We start from the raw sequence: 23,022 nt of genomic DNA on the forward strand, positions 1-23,022 counted from the left end.
ATAACTACCAGACAGTTCTTCCAGTGTATATTAGGACACCATAGAGCCGGTATGAGATAAACGTACCTCAATCCAGGAATGAGAAATGCACTGTACTCCGAATTGTCCCATTATCCCAACTGTTACTGAGAAGATTGAATGACCACTACAGAACCTAACTGCACCGCAAAAGTCGGGTAAACAATACATTCCTGTAGATATTTTCTCTCCACTTCCTATCCTCAAAAGGACCAACCGGTAAAGTGTAAATATATATTTATTTAACATTCTTCCTTGTAGTGATTCTTGCGTGTTTTTTAACACGACTTATTTCAAACTGAATATCCATGGTGTAACCATGGTAACACAGTATGATGTTTAAGCAACCTAGGTGCTTGTTTACTAGGCTGATAAATCAGACTGATTCCAGCTTTCTGTTTACAAGGCCTGAAACTAAGCACTGCAAAAACTTTCCTTACAAGCCAGAATGTTGAAATACTAAGTAAAAATACTTTAAAGTACTACTTAAGTCGTTTTCTGTACTTTACTTTAATATTCATATTTTTGACTACTTTTACTTCACTACATTCCTAAATAAAATTTTATTTTTACTCCATACATTTTCCCTGACACCCAAAAGTACTTAAAAGGACAGGAAAATGATCTATATCTCCATCTCTGATTTCCAGGAGGTGGCTGCCCACCATAATGGTTAGCTTACAAATGTCTCAGAACCTGAGCGATTAATGTACAATGTCAAGCTTTGTGTGTGTGTGTGCTGTGGCAATGTGTTTTCCAACCCTCTGAAATGTCAATTAGATTGTGCATTTTTTATTTTACCTTGGCAAGTCAGTTAAGAACAAATTCTTATTTTATTCTGTTCAGCTCGGGGGTTTGAACTTGCAACCTTCCGATTACTAGTCCAACACTCTAACCACTAGGCTAACCTGCCGCATCTGTGACTACAGTATTTAGTGCTTTGTGGCATTGACTGTTCCTTTGATGTGCATGTGGGACCAGGGATTGTCACAGACCCATCTCCTTGTCACTAGGTAAGTGTTGGGTTTTGATTTTGTCTACTTTTTTTATTTTCTAGCATCTTGTCATTGCTCAAACAAGCTGCACTGTCCCCAAATCCTACATTATTTATTTAATCAGAAATATGATAGACTTTGTAACCTGGATTGGCTCTTCAAAGATTAACTGCATATTTGACCTACAATGATGTGAGACCACTATCAAACATAAACTGCACTTTGTCACACTTATCTTGACAATATGTTTGAAAGCTCAAAAAGTTCCAGGCATACGTTTGGATGAAGTAGTCTATGATGGTAAATAGTGTTGTACAAATGGGGATTCTGATCGTCTCATTGGTGCCTTTTGTTTTCCAGAAGGAGAATCTTGTGGCGCAGACCTAGTGACCGACTGGGTCATTGAAGAGGCTTGCATGCTTATGTGTGCATTTCAAGTATGAGCATGTGTATGCGTTTAACCGTGCAACTATGTTTTTGGGAGTGTTAATTCTAATTTCAACATGTAGTGTTAATTTTTTTATTCTGATAAACATTGAGAAGATAGTAAATATACCTTTGAACAAATAATTACTTACAATTATGTATGTTTTGTAAACAATAAACTCACGGTAACAAGTTGTTTCACACTTAAGACCATTTGCATATAGAATTTTCCTTCAGAGACATGGAAAAGAACCCCCACCTCATAATGTAAACATTGCTAACACATTTTCAATCCCTTTTATACTCCAGCGAATGGGATTATACAAACACTATGAATGCACAGAAAGCTACACCTCGCTCACATTAGCAACCACAGGTCAGTATGTGTCCATAAAGATATTCAACATGACACACAGCTGAAACAGACCAGGTCCCACCCTCCCCCCAAGGCACCCGTGTACAAGGTCCCACCCTCCCCCCAAGGCACCCGTGTACAAGGTCCCACCCTCCCCCCAAGGCACCCGTGTACAAGGTCCCACCCTCCCCCCAAGGCACCCGTGTACAAGGTCCCACCCTCCCCCAAGGCACCCGTGTACAAGGTCCCACCCTCCCCCAAGGCACCCGTGTACAAGGTCCCACCCTCCCCCAAGGCACCCGTGTACAAGGTCCCACCTTCCCCCAAGGCACCCGTGTACAAGGTCCCACCCTCCCCCAAGGCACCCGTGTACAAGGTCCCACCCTCCCCCAAGGCACCCGTGTACAAGGTCCCACCCTCTCCCTAAGGCACCCATGTAGGAACTTAAGCTTTGCTGTTAACAGAAACCATTAATATATTACAATTGACAGTTTTAATATTTGGTTACAAAGGGAACCCAGACTATCTCCTCTTTCACAGTCCTTACGCATCAGATCCACCAGAAACGCACATAGATGATAAGTGTAATGAAGAAGACTGCCCCGGCTGCTATCTTAGCATAGGTGGATCGGGTGTTGAGGTACTTGGCATCGCTGCGGTACTTCTTTGAAAGGCTGGACAGATTGCTGGCTTTGGTGTCGAGAGCTGGATGGAAAAAAATGTCTGATTAATATTTAGGACCGTAATGTAACCAATAGTTGCATTATATCTAACCGTGAATTTATGCAGGCTTCAATCATAAATGAATAAGAAAGGTGGGCAATTCCTGACATGAAAGTATGACTAAAAGTTTTTAAAGAACTAGGATTTTCAAAATGTGCAACAAGTTTCTAATACAAGGGAGAGTATATGTAACTGTGAATCTCAGTGTTTGGAACATCACTGTTTTAACTTTGATGTCATCAGATAGAACATAAAAAAATAAAAAAGTATTCTACAAAACTTAGAAATGTGCCTTTTTCACATGTTGAAACTGGTATTGTGCTGGTGATAACTGATGTATGAAAGTGATGGTTGCCGTTTAACAGATATTGCGATTCAACAACTGATGTCACTGAATATGGATCCAGCTCCATGTTAGACAACTATACAGTTGAAGTCAGAAGTTTACATACACCTTAGCCAAATACATTTAAACTCAGTTTTTCACAATTCCTGACATTTAATCCTAGTAAAAATTCCCTGTCTTTGGTCAGTTAGGATCACCATTTAATTTGAAGAACGTGAAATGTCAGAATAATAGTAGAGAGAATGATTTATTGCAGCTTTCATTTCTTTCATCAAATTCCCAGTGGGTCAGAAGTTTACATACACTCAATTAGTATTTGGTAGCATTGCCTTTAAATTGTTTAACTTGGGTCAAACGTTTCTGTAGCCTTCCACAAGCTTTCCACAATAAATTGGGGGAATTTTGGCCCATTCATCCTGACAGAGCTGGTGTAACTGAGTCAGGTTTGTAGGCCTCCTTGTTCACACACACTTTTTCAGCTCTGCCCACACATTTTCTATGGGATTGAGGTCAGGGCTTTGTGATGGCCACTCCAATACCTTGACTTTGTTGTCCTTAAGCCATTCTGCCACAACTTTGGAAGTATGCTTGGGGACATTGTCCATTTGGAAGACCCATTTGCGTTCAAGCTTTAACTTCCTGACTGATGTCTTGAGATGTTGCTTCAATATATCCACTGAATTTCCCCCCTCATGATGTTATCTGTTTTGTGAAGTGCAGCAGTCCCTCCTGCAGCAAAGCACCCCCACAACATGATGCTGCCACCCCTGTGCTTCACGATTGGGATGGTGTTCTTGGGCTTGCAAGCCTCACCCTTTTTCCTCCAAACATAACGATGGTCATTATGGCCAAAGAGTTCTATTTTTGTTTCATCAGACCAAAGGACATTTCTCCAAAAAGTACGATCTTTGTCCCCATGTGCAGTTTCTACTTCCGGGTTGGAGCGAGCAGTCGCACTTCGGTCTGCAGGTAGTATAACTTTTCATTACATTTCATTACATTTCATTATAGTACAACGGTTTGATTTGTCTAATCTTAGCAATTTCTTCTTAGCTAGCTACATAGCCGTCTTTGTATCAAAGATAATTGCGTAATTATCGTATTTCGTCGTCCTAAAGTAGTCTACACTGCTATCTGCCCAGCAGCTAGCCAGCTAGCTAACGTCCACCGTCTACCGTATAGCAGCACTGTAGAAACTATTACCCTCAACTGAACGACTTGATTAGTGTAGTGTTAGCTAGCTACATAGTTGTCTTTGCTGTCTTCGTATCCAAGATAATTGTGTAGTTTAGAGTGTGTAGTTTTAGAGTGATTATCTTAATTTACCGAGGTTAGCTAGCCAGCTATTTGTCGTCCTTAACGTAGGAGACACTGCTAGCTAGCCAACAGCTAGCCAACGTCTACCGAATAGAACTTAACAACCCGGTCGCATTCCGCCTCGCTCCACAGGTAGTATCACATTTTCATTTCATTTCATTACAGTACAACGGTTTGATTTGTTTGATCGTAGCTAGCTACATAGCTAGCTACATAGCCGTCTCTGTTTCAAAGATAATTGTGTAGTCTAGAGCGATTTTCTAGGTTACCTAGCCAGCTATTGTCGTTCTTTTAACGCAACGTAACGTAATCAACACTGCTAGCTAGCCAGCTAGCCCCGAATCAACAACGCAGCCACTGCCAGCTAGCCTACAAAGTCAACAACGCAGCCACTGCCAGCTAGCCTACTTCAGCAGTACTGTATCATTTTTAATCATTTTAGTCAATAAGATTATTGCTACGTAAGCTCAACTTTCTGAACATTCGAGACGTGTAGTCCACTTGTCATTCCAATCTCCTTTGCATTAGCGTAGCCTCTTCTGTAGCCTGTCAACTATGTGTCTGTCTATCCCTGTTCTCTCCTCTCTGCACAGACCATACAAACGCTCCACACCGCGTGGCCGCGGCCACCCTAATCTGGTGGTCCCAGCACGCACGACCCACGTGGAGTTCCAGGTCTCCGGTAGCCTCTGGAACTGCCGATCTGCGGCCAACAAGGCAGAGTTCATCTCAGCATATGCCTCCCTCCAGTCCCTCGACTTCTTGGCACTGACGGAAACATGGATCACCACAGATAACACTGCTACCCCTACTGCTCTCTCTTCGTCCGCCCACGTGTTCTCGCACACCCCGAGAGCTTCTGGTCAGCGGGGTGGTGGCACCGGGATCCTCATCTCTCCCAAGTGGTCATTCTCTCTTTCTCCCCTTACCCATCTGTCTATCGCCTCCTTTGAATTCCATGCTGTCACAGTTACCAGCCCTTTCAAGCTTAACATCCTTATCATTTATCGCCCTCCAGGTTCCCTCGGAGAGTTCATCAATGAGCTTGATGCCTTGATAAGCTCCTTTCCTGAGGACGGCTCACCTCTCACAGTTCTGGGCGACTTTAACCTCCCCACGTCTACCTTTGACTCATTCCTCTCTGCCTCCTCCTTTCCACTCCTCTCCTCTTTTTACCTCTCCCTCTCACCTTCCCCCCTACTCACAAGGCAGGCAATACGCTCGACCTCATCTTTACTAGATGCTGTTCTTCCACTAACCTCATTGCAACTCCCCTCCAAGTCTCCGACCACTACCTTGTATCCTTTTCCCTCTCGCTCTCATCCAACACTTCCCACACTGCCCCTACTCGGATGGTATCGCGCCGTCCCAACCTTCGCTCTCTCTCCCCCGCTACTCTCTCCTCTTCCATCCTATCATCTCTTCCCTCTGCTCAAACCTTCTCCAACCTATCTCCTGATTCTGCCTCCTCAACCCTCCTCTCCTCCCTTTCTGCATCCTTTGACTCTCTATGTCCCCTATCCTCCAGGCCGGCTCGGTCCTCCCTCCCGCTCCGTGGCTCGACGACTCATTGCGAGCTCACAGAACAGGGCTCCGGGCAGCCGAGCGGAAATGGAGGAAAACTCGCCTCCCTGCGGACCTGGCATCCTTTCACTCCCTCCTCTCTACATTTTCCTCTTCTGTCGCTGCTGCTAAAGCCACTTTCTACCACTCTAAATTCCAAGCATCTGCCTCTAACCCTAGGAAGCTCTTTGCCACCTTCTCCTCCCTCCTGAATCCCCCTCTTCCCTTTCTGCAGATGACTTCGTCAACCATTTTGAAAAGAAGGTCGACGACATCCGATCCTCGTTTGCTAAGTCAAACGACACCGCTGGTTCTGCTCACACTGCCCTACCCTGTGCTCTGATCTCTTTCTCCCTCTCTCTCCAGATGAAATCTCGCGTCTTGTGACGGCCGGCCGCCCAACAACCTGCCCGCTTGACCCTATCCCCTCCTCTCTTCTCCAGACCATTTCCGGAGACCTTCTCCCTTACCTCACCTCGCTCATCAACTCATCCCTGACCGCTGGCTACGTCCCTTCCGTCTTCAAGAGAGCGAGAGTTGCACCCCTTCTGAAAAAACCTACACTCGATCCCTCCGATGTCAACAACTACAGACCAGTATCCCTTCTTTCTTTTCTCTCCAAAACCCTTGAACGTGCCGTCCTTGGCCAGCTCTCCCGCTATCTCTCTCAGAATGACCTTCTTGATCCAAATCAGTCAGGTTTCAAGACTAGTCATTCAACTGAGACTGCTCTTCTCTGTATCACGGAGGCGCTCCGCACTGCTAAAGCTAACTCTCTCTCCTCTGCTCTCATCCTTCTAGACCTATCGGCTGCCTTCGATACTGTGAACCATCAGATCCTCCTCTCCACCCTCTCCGAGTTGGGCATCTCCGGCGCGGCCCACGCTTGATTGCGTCCTACCTGACAGGTCGCTCCTACCAGGTGGCGTGGCGAGAATCCGTCTCTCACCACGTGCTCTCACCACTGGTGTCCCCCAGGGCTCTGTTCTAGGCCCTCTCCTATTCTCGCTATACACCAAGTCACTTGGCTCTGTCATAACCTCACATGGTCTCTCCTATCATTGCTATGCAGACGACACACAATTAATCTTCTCCTTTCCCCCTTCTGATGACCAGGTGGCGAATCGCATCTCTGCATGTCTGGCAGACATATCAGTGTGGATGACGGATCACCACCTCAAGCTGAACCTCGGCAAGACGGAGCTGCTCTTCCTCCCGGGAAGGACTGCCCGTTCCATGATCTCGCCATCACGGTTGACAACTCCACTGTGTCCTCCTCCCAGAGCGCTAAGAACCTTGGCGTGATCCTGGACAACACCCTGTCGTTCTCAACTAACATCAAGGCGGTGGCCCGTTCCTGTAGGTTCATGCTCTACAACATCCGCAGAGTACGACCCTGCCTCACACAGGAAGCGGCGCAGGTCCTAATCCAGGCACTTGTCATCTCCCGTCTGGATTACTGCAACTCGCTGTTGGCTGGGCTCCCTGCCTGTGCCATTAAACCCCTACAACTCATCCAGAACGCCGCAGCCCGTCTGGTGTTCAACCTTCCCAACTTCTCTCACGTCACCCCGCTCCTCCACTGGCTTCCAGTTGAAGCTCGCATCCGCTACAAGACCATGATGCTTGCCTACGGAGCTGAGAGGGGAACGGCACCTCAGTACCTCCAGGCTCTGATCAGGCCCTACACCCAAACAAGGGCACTGCGTTCATCCACCTCTGGCCTGCTCGCCTCCCTACCACTGAGGAAGTACAGTTCCCGCTCAGCCCAGTCAAAACTGTTCGCTGCTCTGGCCCCCCAATGGTGGAACAAACTCCCTCACGACGCCAGGACAGCGGAGTCAATCACCACCTTCCGGAGACACCTGAAACCCCACCTCTTTAAGGAATACCTAGGATAGGATAAAGTAATCCTTCTCACCCCCCCTTAAAAGATTTAGATGCACTATTGTAAAGTGGCTGCTCCACTGGATGTCATAAGGTGAATGCACCAATTTGTAAGTCGCTCTGGATAAGAGAGTCTGCTAAATGACTTAAATGTAAATGCAGTTGCAAACCGTAGTCTGTCTTTTTTATGGCGGTTTTGGAGCAGTGGATTCTTCCTTGCTGAGCGGCCTTTCAGGTTAACTCCAAAAGTTCTGGGACACTGAAGTCCATGGAGAACAAGAGCACCTCCTCCCAGCTGCCCACTGCACTGAGGCTAGGTAACACGGTCACCACCGATAAATCCATGATTATCGAAAACTTCAACAAGCATTTCTCAACGGCTGGCCATGCCTTCCGCCTGGCTACTCCAACCTTGGCCAACAGCTCTGCCCCCCCCCCGCAGCTACTCGCCCAAGCCTCTCCAGGTTCTCCTTTACCCAAATCCAGATAGCAGATGTTCTGAAAGAGCTGCAAAACCTGGACCCATACAAATCAGCTGGGCTTGACAATCTGGACCCTCTATTTCTGAAACTATCCGCCGCCATTGTCGCAACCCCTATTACCAGCCTGTTCAACCTCTCTTTCATATCGTCTGAGATCCCCAAGGATTGGAAAGCTGCCACAGTAATCCCCCTCTTCAAAGGGGGAGACACCCTGGACCCAAACTGTTACAGACCTATATCCATCCTGCCCTGCCTATCTAAGGTCTTCGAAAGCCAAGTCAACAAACAGGTCACTGATCATCTCGAATCCCACCGTACCTTCTCCGCTGTGCAATCTGGTTTCCGAGCCGGTCACGGGTGCACCTCAGCCACGCTCAAGGTACTAAACGATATCATAACTGCCATCGATAAAACAGTACTGTGCAGCCGTCTTCATCGACCTTGCCAAGGCTTTCGACTCTGTCAATCACCATATTCTTATCGGCAGACTCAGTAGCCTCGGTTTTTCGGATGACTGCCTTGCCTGATTCACCAACTACTTTGCAGACAGAGTTCAGAGTGTCAAATCGGAGGGCATGCTGTCCGGTCCTCTGTCAGTCTCTATGGGGGTGCCACAGGGTTCAATCCTCGGACCGACTCTTTTCTCTGTATATATCAATGATGTTGCACTTGCTGCGGGCGATTCCCTGATCCACCTCTACACAGACGACACCATTCTATATACATCCGGCCCGTCCTTGGACACTGTGCTATCTAACCTCCAAATGAGCTTCAATGCCATACAACACTCCTTCCGTGGCCTCCAACTGCTCTTAAACGCTAGGAAAACCAAATGCATGCTTTTCAACCGTTCGCTGCCTGCACCCGCACGCCTGACCAGCATCACCACCCTGGATGGTTCCGACCTTGAATATGTGGACATCTATAAGTACCTAGGTGTCTGGCTAGACTGTAAACTCTCCTTCCAGACTCATATCAAACATCTCCAATCGAAAATCAAATCTAGAGTCGGCTTTCTATTCCGCAACAAAGCTTCCTTCACTCACGCCGCCAAACTTACCCTAGTAAAACTGACTATCCTACCGATCCTCGACTTCAGCGATGTCATCTACAAAATTGCCTCCAACACTCTACTCAGCAAACTGGATGCAGTTTATCACAGTGCCATCCGTTTTGTCACTAAAGCACCTTATACCACCCACCACTGCGACCTGTATGCTCTAGTCGGCTGGCCCTCGCTACATATTCGTCGTCAGACCCACTGGCTCCAGGTCATCTACAAGTCCATGCTAGGTAAAGCTCTGCCTTATCTCAGTTCACTGGTCACGATGGCAACACCCATCCGTAGCACGCGCTCCAGCAGGTGTATCTCACTGATCATCCCTAAAGCCAACACCTCATTTGGCCGCCTTTCGTTCCAGTTCTCTGCTGCCTGTGACTGGAACGAATTGCAAAAATTGCTGAAGTTGGAGACTTATCTCCCTAACCAACTTCACACATCTGCTATCTGAGCAGCTAACCGATCGCTGCAGCTGTACATAGTCTATCGGTAAATAGCCCACCCATTTTTACCTACCTCATCCCCATACTGTTTTTATTTATTTACTTTTGCACACCAATACCTCTACCTGTACATGACCATCTGATCATTTATCACTCCAGTGTTAATCTGCAAAATTGTAATTATTCGCCTACCTCCTCATGCCTTCCCCTTTTTTTCTACTGTGTTATTGACTTGTTAATTGTTTACTCCATGTGTAACTCTGTGTTGTCTGTTCACACTGCTATGCTTTATCTTGGCCAGGTCGCAGTTGCAAATGAGAACTTGTTCTCAACTAGCCTACCCGGTTAAATAAAGGTGAAATAAAAAAATAAAAAATGTCGATATAGGACTTGTTTTACTGTGGCTATAGATACTTTTGTATCTGTTTCCTCCAGCATCTTCACAAGGTCCTTTGCTGTTGTTCTGGGATTAATTTTCACTTTTTGCACCAAAGCACGTTCATCTCGCGTCTCCTTCCTGAGCAGTATGACGGCTGCGTGGTCCCATGGTGTTTATGCTTGCATACTATTGTTTGTACAGATGAACGTGGTACCTTCAGGCATTTGGAAATTGCTCCCAAGGATGAACCAGACTTGTGGAGGTCTCACTTTCTTTCTGAAGTCTTAGCTGATTTATTTTGATTTCCCCATGATGTCAAGCAAAGAGGCACTGAATTTGAAGGTCGGCCTTGAAATACATCCACAGGTACACCTCCAATTGACTCAAATGATGTCAATTAGCCTATCAAAAGCTTCTAAAGCCATGACATAATTTTCCAAGCTGTTTAAAGGCACAGTCAACTTAGTGTATGTAAACTTCTGACCCACTGGAATTGTGATAGAGTGAATTATGAGTGAAATAATCTGTCTGTAAACAATTGTTGGAAAAATGATTTGTGTCATGCAAAGTTTGCCAAAACTATAGTTTCTTAACAAGAAATTTGTGGAGTGGTTGACTCCAACCTAAGTGTATCTAAACTTCTGACTTCAACTGTATGTATGAAAACATCTGCTAAATTATCCCTTTTAAATGAATGATGTGTATTTTATGTCTGTATGGTGGGTTTGATGCCAGGGCTGTGTACTGTACGAGGTATGATTATTATAAATGACCTGATAGGGCCTCTCCTCGTTGCAGGACCTCTTCAATGTTTGCCACCATGATCCGCTGGACATCCTGCAGTTCTGTGTTGATGCTGCCCAGGTTCCTCCGTGCCCTGCTGTCAATGTAGGTTTTTTTGGTTTTCTGGATGTACGTGTCTGAGGACAGAGGAAGGATGAGACGCAATTACACACTAAGTGTTGGTTTATGGTGCATCTCCATTACATTGAGTCATTTAGCAGACCCTCTCATCCAGAAAGACTTACAGGAGCAATTAGGGTTACGTGCCTTGCTCAAGGGCACATTGACAGATTTTTCACCTTGTTGGCTAAGGGATTCGAACCAGCGACCTTCAGATTACTGGCCCAACGCTCTTACCTCTAGGCCACCTGACACCTTACTCTAATGTGGCATCCTCTAGTTGTCTACTCGTCTCTGCTGCACTGAATCAATAAACATGGAATGGGGGAAAAGCAACATAGCAGGGAATTTGCTTTTGCCAGACTTATTTAGTTGTTGGTTTTTTACATCCGTGTGGATTAAGGAAAGGCATTATGAAGGAAAGGACATTTCCCAAATGCTTTTTGTTTGCCTGGGATGTCTTAAAAATGGGACGATAATGAGTGAAAAAAAGACAACCTCTCACCAAACTCAATGAAAGAGTACGGCCTGGAGACTGTGGGGACTTTCTTTCCATGCTGCTCATGGAATTCTGTCTGGAGGTCTTCCAGGTACCCAAAGACCAGCCTCTTGGGAAACACGGCTTCGCACAAGGCCAAGTAGCACACACCATGTTCTAATACATAGCTGGGGAGACAGACATTAGTATGTTAGTGGAAAGTTAGAGTTATAGTGAAGCTTCATTGATTGAGATTTCCACATAGACCCACAGCATCTGTCCAGTGACAGGCTAGAGAGTTATCGTAAAAAGGGTCATTGTCTCCAGAGTTACTCCTGACCACATAACCAGTCTTGCCTAGTTTACTCACAAAACAACTCTGGGCCCTGAATGACACAACAGACACACCGCAGTGTATACTAAATGAACGGCGAGGACACAATCGGAACATCGCTTTAACTTCCTCAATACCACGAAATACACAAAGATAATAATGACAGTATTATAAACACAGATTTAGGAGGAGGTCCTAGAGAGTTCCACCTTTGATTATCACACAAGACTGCTACTTGACTGGTAAATATAGAATGGTGGATAGGCTGTATGCAAAATATAAAATGACAATTGTGCATAGAAGATGAATCATGTTACTTAGTGTTAGTGTTTTCAGTATGCTGGTTATTCAAATGTACACAGGATGTGTTCTTAAGGCCTCATCAGCCTGGTTATTATCAGTTAGTCAATAGTTACTCAATTAATAAGTAACTTTTTGGTACAATTTTGCATGTTCAGCCTAGGAGAGCCTGTAGAGTGTGTGTGTCGAGTCCATCCAACTCCGATCCTATTGGCTGTGTGTGTGAAAGAGAAATTCATCTTCATTGGTCTACACGGACATGCTCTGGCCTGGTTTAGATCTTATCTGTCGGAAAGATATCAGTTTGTCTCTGTGAATGGTTTGTCCTCTGACAAATCAACTGTAAATTTCGGTGTTCCTCAAGGTTCTGTTTTAGGACCACTATTGTTTTCACTATATATTTTACCTCTTGGGGATGTTATTCGAAAACATAATGTAAACTTTCACTGCTATGCGGATGACACACAGCTGTACATTTCAATGAAACATGGTGAAGCCCCAAAATTGCCCTCGCTAGAAGCATGTGTTTCAGACATAAGGAAGTGGATGGCTGCAAACTTTCTACTATTAAACTCGGACAAAACAGAGATGCTTGTTCTAGGTCCCAAGAAACAAAGAGATCTTCTGTTGAATCTGACAATTAATCTTAATGGTTGTACAGTCGTCTCAAATAAAACTGTGAAGGACCTCGGCATTACTCTGGACCCTGATCTCTCTTTTGAAGAACATATCAAGACCATTTCGAGGACAGCTTTTTTCCATCTACGTAACATTGCAAAAATCAGAAACTTTCTGTCCAAAAATTATGCAGAAAAATTAATCCATGCTTTTGTCACTTCTAGGTTAGACTACTGCAATGCTCTATTTTCCGGCTACCCGGATAAAGCACTAAATAAACTTCAGTTAGTGCTGAATACGGCTGCTAGAATCCTGACTAGAACCAAAAAATTTGATCATATTACTCCAGTGCTAGCCTCTCTACACTGGCTTCCTGTCAAAGCAAGGGCTGATTTCAAGGTTTTACTGCTAACCTACAAAGCATTACATGGGCTTGCTCCTACCTATCTCTCTGATTTGGTCCTGCCGTACATACCTACACGTACGCTACGGTCACAAGACGCAGGCCTCCTAATTGTCCCTAGAATTTCTAAGCAAACAGCTGGAGGCAGGGCTTTCTCCTATAGAGCTCCATTTTTATGGAACGGTCTGCCTACCCATGTCAGAGACGCAAACTCGGTCTCAACCTTTAAGTCTTTACTGAAGACTCATCTCTTCAGTGGGTCATATGATTGAGTGTAGTCTGGCCCAGGAGTGGGAAGGTGAACGGAAAGGCTCTGGAGCAACGAACCGCCCTTGCTGTCTCTGCCTGGCCGATTCCCCTCTTTCCACTGGGATTCTCTGCCTCTACCCTGTTACGGGGCTGAGTCACTGGCTTACTGGGGCTCTCTCATGCCGTCCCTGGGGGGTGCGTCACCTGGGTGGGTTGATTCACTGTTGTGGTCAGCCTGTCTGGGTTGGCGCCCCCCTTGGGTTGTGCCGTGGCGGAGATCTTTGTGGGCTATACTCGGCCTTGTCTCAGGATGGTAAGTTGGTGGTTGAAGATATCCCTCTAGTGGTGTGGGGCTGTGCTTTGGCAAAGTGGGTGGGGTTATATCCTTCCTGTTTGGCCCTGTCCGGGGTGTCCTCGGATGGGGCCACAGTGTCTCCTGACCCCTCCTGTCTCAGCCTCCAGTATTTATGCTGCATTAGTTTATGTGTCGGGGGCTAGGGTCAGTTTGTTATATCTGGAGTACTTCTCCTGTCCTATTCGGTGTCCTGTGTGAATCTAAGTGTGCGTTCTCTAATTCTCTCCTTCTCTCTTTCTTTCTCTCTCTCGGAGGACCTGAGCCCTAGGACCATGCCCCAGGACTACCTGACATGATGACTCCTTGCTGTCCCCAGTCCACCTGGCCATGCTGCTGCTCCAGTTTCAACTGTTCTGCCTTACTATTATTCAACCATGCTGGTCATTTATGAACATTTGAACATCTTGGCCACGTTCTGTTATAATCTCCACCCGGCACAGCCAGAAGAGGACTGGCCACCCCACATATGCTCTCTCTAATTCTCTCTTTCTTTCTCTCTTTCGGAGGACCTGAGCCCTAGGACCGTGCCCCAGGACTACCTGACATGATGACTCCTTGCTGTCCCCAGTCCACCTGACTGTGCTGCTGCTCCAGTTTCAACTGTTCTGCCTTATTATTATTCGACCATGCTGGTCATTTATGAACATTTGAACATCTTGGTCATGTTCTGTTATAATCTCTACCCGGCACAGCCAGAAGAGGACTGGCCACCAAACATAGCCTGGTTCCTCTCTAGGTTTCTTCCTAGGTTTTGGCCTTTCTAGGGAGTTTTTCCTAGCCACCGTGCTTTTACACCTGCATTGTTTGCTGTTTGGGGTTTTAGGCTGGGTTTCTGTACAGCACTTTGAGATATCAGCTGATGTACGAAGGGCTATATAAATAAATTTGATTTGATTTGATTTGATTAGCTTATACTGAACAAAAATATAAACAACAATTTCAAAGATTTTACTGAGTTACAGTTCATATAAAAGGAACTCACTAAATTGACAAATTCTTTAGGCCCTAATCTATGGATTTCACATGACTGGGCAGGGGTGCAGCCATGGGTGGGCCTTGGAGGGCATAGGCCCACCAACTTGGCAGTCAGGCCCACCCATTGGGGAGCCAGACTCAGCCAATCAAAATGAGTTTTTCCCCACATAAGGGCTTTATTACAGACATAAATACTCCTCAGCAACCCCCCTCAGACGATATGTCAGGTGGATATGGATAATCTTGGCGAAGGAGAAATGCTCACTAACTGGGATGCAAACAAATTTGTGCACAAAATTTGACAGAAATAAGCTTTTTGTGCGTATGGAACTTTTCTGGGATTTTTTATTTCAGCTCATGAAACCAACACTTTACATGTCGCGTTGATATTTTTGTTCAGTGTAGTAACCCTCCCCAACAATATCACTCTGGATGCAGTAGTGACTGTGATATTATTTAAGACAAATGTAAAAGATATATAAAAATATAATATATTAAGAAAATCTACTTCTAACAATACTTACTGGAAAGACATGACCCCAGCCTCCAGGGTACATCTGTTGGGGCTCTGGGCATTGAGTTTGCGGCAGAGCTGCTTAGCCTGGCTCTGGTAGTGTTGCAAGTCTCTTCCTGACTAAACATAGGCGAGATAAAGGGGTATAAAATAACACGTTTGCAGTTATAACAAACAGCTACACTATATCTGATAGAACGCAAATGGGAAAATAAAATGTTAGCTAGTAGTATTCAGCAGAATATGGTACAACTTAGCCGTGCTAACTTTACAAACATGATTTAGCCTTCTAACTAGCTAGCTAGTTAAATTAGCTAGGAAGTATGCTACATGACCAAACGTATGTGTACACCTGCTCATCGAACATCTGCACACACTTCATCAGTCTCTCATTCACAATTTGACAACCACTTGATAATATACTCAGACTATTCTCAATTTAATCTGGTCTTTACCTATAGCCTACTAAAATACACTAACATGACCAATGTGGACACCTGCTTGTTGACCACCTCGTTCCAAAATCATGGGCATTAATATGGAGTTGGTCCCCCTTTGCTGCTATAACCGTCCTCCTGAGAAGGCTTTCCACTAGATGTTGGAACATTGCTGCCATTCAGCCACAAGAGCATTAGTGAGGTTGGGCGATTAGGCCTATCTCGCAGTCACCGTTTAAATTCATCCCAAAGGTGTTAGATGGAGTCGAGGTCTGGGCTTTGCCAGTCAAGTTCTTCCACATCGATCAACAAACCATTTCTGTATGGACCTCGCTTTGTGCATGGGGGCATTGTCATGCTGAAAGAGGAAAAGGCCTTCCCCAAACTGTTGTCACAAAGTTGTGCAGCACAGAATTGTCTGGAATGTTACTTTATGCTGTAGCATTTAGATTTCCATTCACTGGAACTAAGGGTCTAGCTCGAACCATGAAGAATCCCCAGACCATTATTCCTCCGCCACCAAACTTTACAGTTGGCACTATCTACTGGGGCAGGTAGTGTTCTCCTGGCATCCCTCAAAACCAGATTCATTCTGTCGCACTGCCAGATGGTGATGCTGATTCATCACTCCAGAGAACGCATTTCCCCCTGCTCCAGAGTCCAATGGTGGCGAGCTTTACACCACTCCAGCCGACACTTGGCATTGCGTATGGTGATCTTAGGCTTGTGTGCGGCTGCTCGGCAATGGAAACCCATTTTATGAAGTTCCAGACGAACGTTGCTTCCAGAGGCAGGTTGCAACTCGGTAGTGAGTGTTGTAACCGAGGACAGACGATTTTTACACGCTTCAACACTCGGCGGTCCCGCTCTGTGAGTTTGTGTGGCTACCACGTCGCGGCTGAACCGTTGTTGCTCCTAGACATTTCCACTTCACAATAACAGCCCTTACAGTTGACCAGGGCAGCTCTAGCAGGGGAGACATTTGACTAACTGACTTGTTGGAAAGGTGGCATCCTAGGACGGTGCCACGTTGAAAGTCATGGAGCTCTTCAGTAAGGTTATATTACTGTCAATGTTTGACTATGGAGATTGCATGGCTGTGCGCTCAAACAACTATCAGTAATGGGTGTGGCTGAAATAACCAAATCTACTAATTTAAAAGGGTGTCCACATGCGTTTGCATATACAGTGCATTCAGGAATGTCTTCAGACCCCTTCACGGTTTCCACTTTTTGTTACGTTACAGCCTTATTCTAAAATTGATTATCGTCCCCTCCATCAATCTACACACAATACCCCATAATGACAAAGCAAAAACAGCTTTTAGAACTTTTTGATAATTTATTATTATTCTTAAAAAAAAAAAAATCATATCACATTTACATAAGTATTCAGACCCTTTACTTAGTACTTTGTTGAAGCATCTTTGGCAGCAATTACATCCTTGAGTCGTCCTGGGTATGACGCTACAAACTAGGCACATGTATTTGGGGAGTTTCTTCGTAGGTTCATGCCTTTCTAGGGAGTTTTTCCTAGCCGCCGTGCTTCTACATCTGCATTGCTTGCTGTTTGGGGTTTTAGACTGGGTTTCTGTACAGCACTTTGTGGCATCTGCTGATGTAAAAAGAGCTTTATAAATACATTTGATTGATTCATTTCTCCCGTTCTTCTCTGCAGATCATCTCAAGCTCCATCAGGTTGGATGGGGAGCGTCGCTGCACAGCTATTTTCAGGTCTCTCCAGAGATCGAGTTCACTTCCCTGACCAAGGCTCTTCTCCCCCGATTGCTCAGTTTGGCCGGGTGGCCAGGTCTACGAAGAATCTTGGTGATTCCAAACATTCTCCCATTTAAGAACGATGGAGGCCACTGTGTTCTTGGGGACCTTCAATGCTGCAGACATTTTTTGGTACCCTTGCCCAGATCGGTGTCTCGACACAGTCCTGTCTCGGAGCTCTACAGACAATTCATTCGGCCTCATGGCTTGGTTTTTGCTCTGAGGGTATACTTATGTAAATAAGATATTTCTGCTTTTTCTTTTTAATAATACAAAAAAAAAAGTCTAATAACCTGTTTTAACTTTGTCTTTATGAGGTATTGTGTGTAGATTGATGAGGGGAAAAATGACTTGATCCATTTTAGAAAAAGGTTGTAACGTAACAAAATATGGAAAAAGTGAAGGGTCTGAATACTTTCCGATTGCACTGTATAGCGTAGCTCTCAAACTCCAGGTATCATTCTGCCTTCTCCCTAGAGTTCTCAGCCATAAGCTTCACCGAAGTCTGGTTCAGGTTAACTACAATCCCAACGCTGTGATTTAACACTTAGAAACGTCAATAATCATTGCTTGCAATATGGCTTTCGAAACAGATGGCCCTTATCTTTCAACAGCGAGAAAGAATCCTTCAAATAAAAACTGTCTCAGTTTTGCACAGATCCATACTAGAGGTCGACCAATCGGCATGGCCGATTAATTAGGGCCGATTTCAAGTTTTCATAACAATCAGTAATTGGCCTTTTTAGACGCCGATTATGGCCGATTACATTACAATCCATGAGAAAACTGCGTGGCAGGCTGACCACCTGTTACGCGAGTGCAAAGACAAAAGGACCTTGTGGCTGCAATGAGCCAAGGTAAGTTGCTAGCTAGCATTAAACTTTTCTTATAAAACAACCATCAATCTTCACATAATCACTAGTTAACTACACATGGTTGATATTACTTGGTTAACTAGCTTGTCCTGCGTTGCATATAATCAATGCGGTGCCTGTTAATTTATCATCGAATCACAGCCTACTTCAACTTTTCCAAAAGGTTGATGATTTTAAAAAAGCACATTCATTGCACAAATTTACCTAACCATAAACATCAATGCCTTTCTTAAAATCAAAACACAGAAGTATATATTTTTAAACCTGCATATTTAGTTAAAATAAATGCATGTTAGCAGGTAATATTAACTAGGGAAATTCTGTCACTTATCTTGCGTTCAGTGCAAGCAGAGTCAGGGTATATGCAACAGTTTGGGTCACTTGGATCGTTGCGAACTGTTTCTCCCTAACAAAGACCGTAATTCATTTGACCATATTAATGAGCAAAGGCTCGTATTTCTGTGTGTTTATTATAATTAATTTGATATTTGATAGAGCAGTCTGACTGAGCGGTGGTAGGCAGCAGCAGGCTCGTAAGCATTCATTCAAACAGCACTTTACTGCATTTGCGAGCAGCTCTTAGCAATGCTTGAAGCACAACGCTGTTTATGACTTCAAGCCTATCAACTCCCGAGATTAGGCTGGCAATAAAGTGCCTATAAGAACATCCAATAGTCAAAGGTTTATGAAATAGAAATGGTACAGAGAGAAATAGTCGACACGTCATAATTCCTATAACTACAACCTAAAACTTCTTAACTGAGAATATTGAACCACCAGCTTTCACATGTTCTCATGCTCTGGGCAAGGAACTTAAACATTAGCTTTTTTACAAGGCATATATTGCAATTTTACTTTCTTTTCGCATTATTTAAACCAAATTGAACATGTTTCATTATTTATTTGAGACTAAATAGATTTTATTTATGTATTATATTAAGTTAAAATAAAAGGGTTCATTGTTCATTCAGTATTGTTGTAATTGCAATTATTACAAATAAATACACAAATTGGCCGATTAATATGCCTTTTTTGGTTCCTCGAATAAATCGGTGTTGAAAAATCATAATCGGTCGACCTCTAATCCATACAGCTTCCACTTCCTGAGTCACACTTTCACACAGGTGTTCTGAGCATAATAAATAATGGCGCCGTAGATGGCTGCCGTTTTACAGTCTCCAAACCAATTGTGCTATTGTGTATATTTTGTTGCGTTATTTGTAACTCATTTTGTACATAACGTTTCTGACAATGTCTCTTATGACTGAAAAGAGCTTCAAGATATCAGGATATCAGACGCAAAGGATTTACTTCAGACACCCGACAAGAACCAAATCCCTGTGATTGACATTAGAAAGAGACGGAGATATCGGGGACATAGGTCGGGGTGCCTTGTAAAGATCCGACAGCGAGTGGGTAATCTGCCTCTACCATCAGTCGTATTAGCCAACGTATAATCATTGAATAACAAAATAGATTAACTACAATCACGAATATCTTACCAATGGGACATTAAAAACTGTAATATCTTATGTTTTACGAGTCGTGTCTGAACGACGACATTAATAACATACAGCTGGCTGTATCGGCAAGATAGAACAGCCATCGTCAGTAATATAAGAGGTGGCGGTCTGTGTATATTTGTAATCAACAGCTGGTGCACAAAATCTAATAGTAAGGAAGTCTCAAGGTTTTGCTTGGCTGAGGTAGAGTATCTCATGACAAACTGTAGACCACACTATTTACCAAGAGAGTTTGTCTATTTACCACCACAAACCAATGCTGGCACTAAGACCGCAACCAATGAGCTGCATATGGCCATAAGCAAACAGGAAAAGACTCATCCAGAAGCAGCGCTCCTAGTGGCAGGAAACTTGAATCTGTTTTATCTCATTTCTACCCGCATGTTATGTGGGCAACAAGAGGAAGAAAAAAAAAAACTCTAGACCACCTTTACTCCACACACAGAGACGCTTACAAAGCACTCCATCGCCCTCCATGTAGAAAATCTGACCATAATCCTATCCTACTGATTCAACAAGCAAAAACTAAAGCAGGAAGCACCAGTGACTCGGTCAATAAAGAAGTGGTCAGATGGCGCAGATGCTAAGCTACAGGACTGTTTTGCTAGCATAGACTGGAATATCTTCATGGATTCTTCCGATGACATTGAGGAGTACACCACATCAGTCACTGGCTTCATCAATAAGTGCATTGATGACGTCGTCCCCACAGTGACTGTACGTACCCCAACCAGAAGCCATGGATTACAGTCAACATCTGCACTGAGCTAAAGGGTAGAGCTGTCGCTTTCAAGGAGCTGCCCTCCGAACAACGATAAAAAAGGCAAAGCATCAATACAGGACTAAGATTGAATCATACTACACCGGCTCTAGCACTCGTCGGATTTGGCAGGGCTTGCAAACTATTACAGACTACAAAGGGAAGCACAGCTGCGAGCTGCCCAGTGACACGAGCCTACCAGACGAGCTAAATTACTTCAATGCTCGCTTCGAGGCAAGCAATACTGAATCATGCATGAGACCATCAGCTGTTCCAGACAACAGTGTGATCGCGCTCTCAGTAGCCGATGTGCTTAAGACCTTTAAACAGGTCAACATTCACAAGGCCGCAGGGCCAGACGGATTATCATGACTTGTACTCCGAGCATGCACTGACCAACTGGCAAGTGTCTTCACTTATATTTTCAACCTGTCCGTGACCGAGTCTGTAATACCAACATGTTTCAAACACACCACCAGTGTTCCTGGGCACAGGGACTAAGGTAACCTGCCTAAATGACTACCGACCCATAGCACTAACATCTGTAACCATGAAGTGCTTTGAAAGGCTGGACATGGCTCACATCAACACCATTATTCGAGAAACCCTAGACCCACTCCAATTTGCATACCGCCCCAACAGATCCACAGATGATGCAATCTCTATTGCACGCCACACTGCCCTTTCCCACCTGGACAAAAATAACACCTTTGTGAGAATGCTATTAATTGACTATAGCTCAGCGTTCAACACCATAGTACCCCCAAAGTTCATCACTAAGCTAAGGACCCGGGGACTAAACACCTCCCTCTGCAACTGGTTCCTGGACTTCCCGACAGTCCGCCCCCAGGTGGTAAGGACAGGTAACACATCCGCCACGCTGAGCCTCAACACGGGGGCCCCTAAGGGGTGCGTGCTCACTTCCTGCACTTCCTGTTCACGCATGACTGCATGGCCAGGCACAACTCCAACACCATCATTAAGTTTGCCAACGACACAACAGCGGTAGGCCTGATCACCGACAAAGATGAGACAGGACAACAACTTCTCCCTCAACGTGAACAAGACAAAGGAGATGATTGTGGACTACAGCAAAAGGAGGACTGAGCACACACCCATTCTCATCAACGGGGCTGTAGTGGAGCAGGTTGAGAACTTCAAGTTCCTTGGTGTCACATCACCAACAAACTGTCATGGTCCAAACACACCAAGACAGTCATGAAGAGGGTACGCAAAGCCTATTGCCCCTCAGGAGACTGAAAAGATTTGGTATATGTCCTCAGATAGTTCTACAGCTGCATTATCGAGAGCATTCTGACTGGTTGCATCACTGCCTGGTATGGCTGGCAACTGCTTGGCCTCCGACCGCAAGGCACTACAGAGGGTAGTGCTTACGGCCCAGCACATCACTGGGCCAAGCTTCCTGTCATCCAGGAGCTCTTTACTAGGCAGTGTCAGAGGAAGGCCCTAAAAAGACTCCAGCCACCCTAATCATAGACTGTTCTCTCTGCTACCTCACGGCAAGCGGTACCGAAGCACCAAGTCTAGGTCCAAAAGGCTTTTTAACAGCTTCTACCCCCAGGTCATAAGACTCCTAAATAGCTAATCAAATGTCTATCCAGACTATTTGTATTGTTGTCGTCCCCCTCTTTTACGCTGCTGCTACTACTCTATTACCTATGCATAGTCACTTTAACTCTACCTACATGTACATATTACCTCAATTACATCGACTAGCCTGTGCCCCCGCACATCGACTCTGTACCGGTACCCCGTGTATATAGCCTCGCTACTGTTATTTTACTACTGCTCTTTAATTATTTGTTATTTTTAACTTAACTATTTTTTACTTACTACTCGTTTTTCTTTAAACTGCATTATTTTAAGGGCTTGTAAGTAAGCATTTCATTGTATTCGGCGCATGTGACAAATAAAACATGATTTGATTTTCTAGATAGATAGCTATCTTTAATTAACACAGGTGGTTGCCTCTTGTCTTCAGTATGTTTTCTGTAAACTTGCGCTGTATCATAGATATGGCCATGTGGGAACACTAACCCTTTCAAGGTGTGTATCAATTTAACCATGTTTGTTATATTATTTCTAGCTGATTTGAAAGACAAGGTCCTTATGCTTCCAAAAACTGTACCGCAAGCGATGTGTGTAAATGTTAAGATTGAAAGAGCACCCACATACAGAAGACGCCTTCGTTAAATGACTTATGTGCAATGTAATGACACCGAGTCGTGATCGAGGGCTAACCTTAGCTAGGAAACACATTTTATTCATTCAAACCTGCTCGTCTTCTTGCATCGATGCAGCAAGCGGCAGTCCATCTGCTACCCGAGCGATCATTGTCAGCAAAACCATATTGACCGAAATCTCTCAAATTCACACTACAGATTGAGTTGTAGGTGTTTACTGGCTGTGCCAAAACTTCCTATAAACTTGGCTACGTAGCTTCTGCTGTCAATTCTGACGCGCTGGAGGGGAGCTCGATGTGTGAGCTGGCCGGAAGTCCATGTTGTT

General features: G+C 44.7%; 1 protein-coding gene across 1 annotated transcript; it reads right to left on the reverse strand.

Moving 5' to 3' along the window:
- Positions 1-2,176: 2,176 nt before the first annotated feature.
- Positions 2,177-23,013, reverse strand: LOC115103306 (vesicle-trafficking protein SEC22b-B-like). Its single transcript, XM_029624172.2, has 5 exons — positions 22,789-23,013; positions 15,134-15,243; positions 11,403-11,563; positions 10,768-10,914; positions 2,177-2,499 (listed from the first exon to the last, which is right to left on the reverse strand). The coding sequence occupies exons 1-5, from the start codon at positions 22,861-22,863 to the stop codon at positions 2,345-2,347; spliced, it is 648 nt and encodes a 215-aa protein (XP_029480032.1). The 5' UTR covers positions 22,864-23,013; the 3' UTR covers positions 2,177-2,344.
- Between the last annotated feature and the right edge of the window lie 9 nt (positions 23,014-23,022).

The sequence above is a fragment of the Oncorhynchus nerka genome, linkage group LG20 (genome assembly GCF_034236695.1).
Source record: "Oncorhynchus nerka isolate Pitt River linkage group LG20, Oner_Uvic_2.0, whole genome shotgun sequence".
NCBI classification, from domain to species: domain Eukaryota; kingdom Metazoa; phylum Chordata; class Actinopteri; order Salmoniformes; family Salmonidae; genus Oncorhynchus; species Oncorhynchus nerka.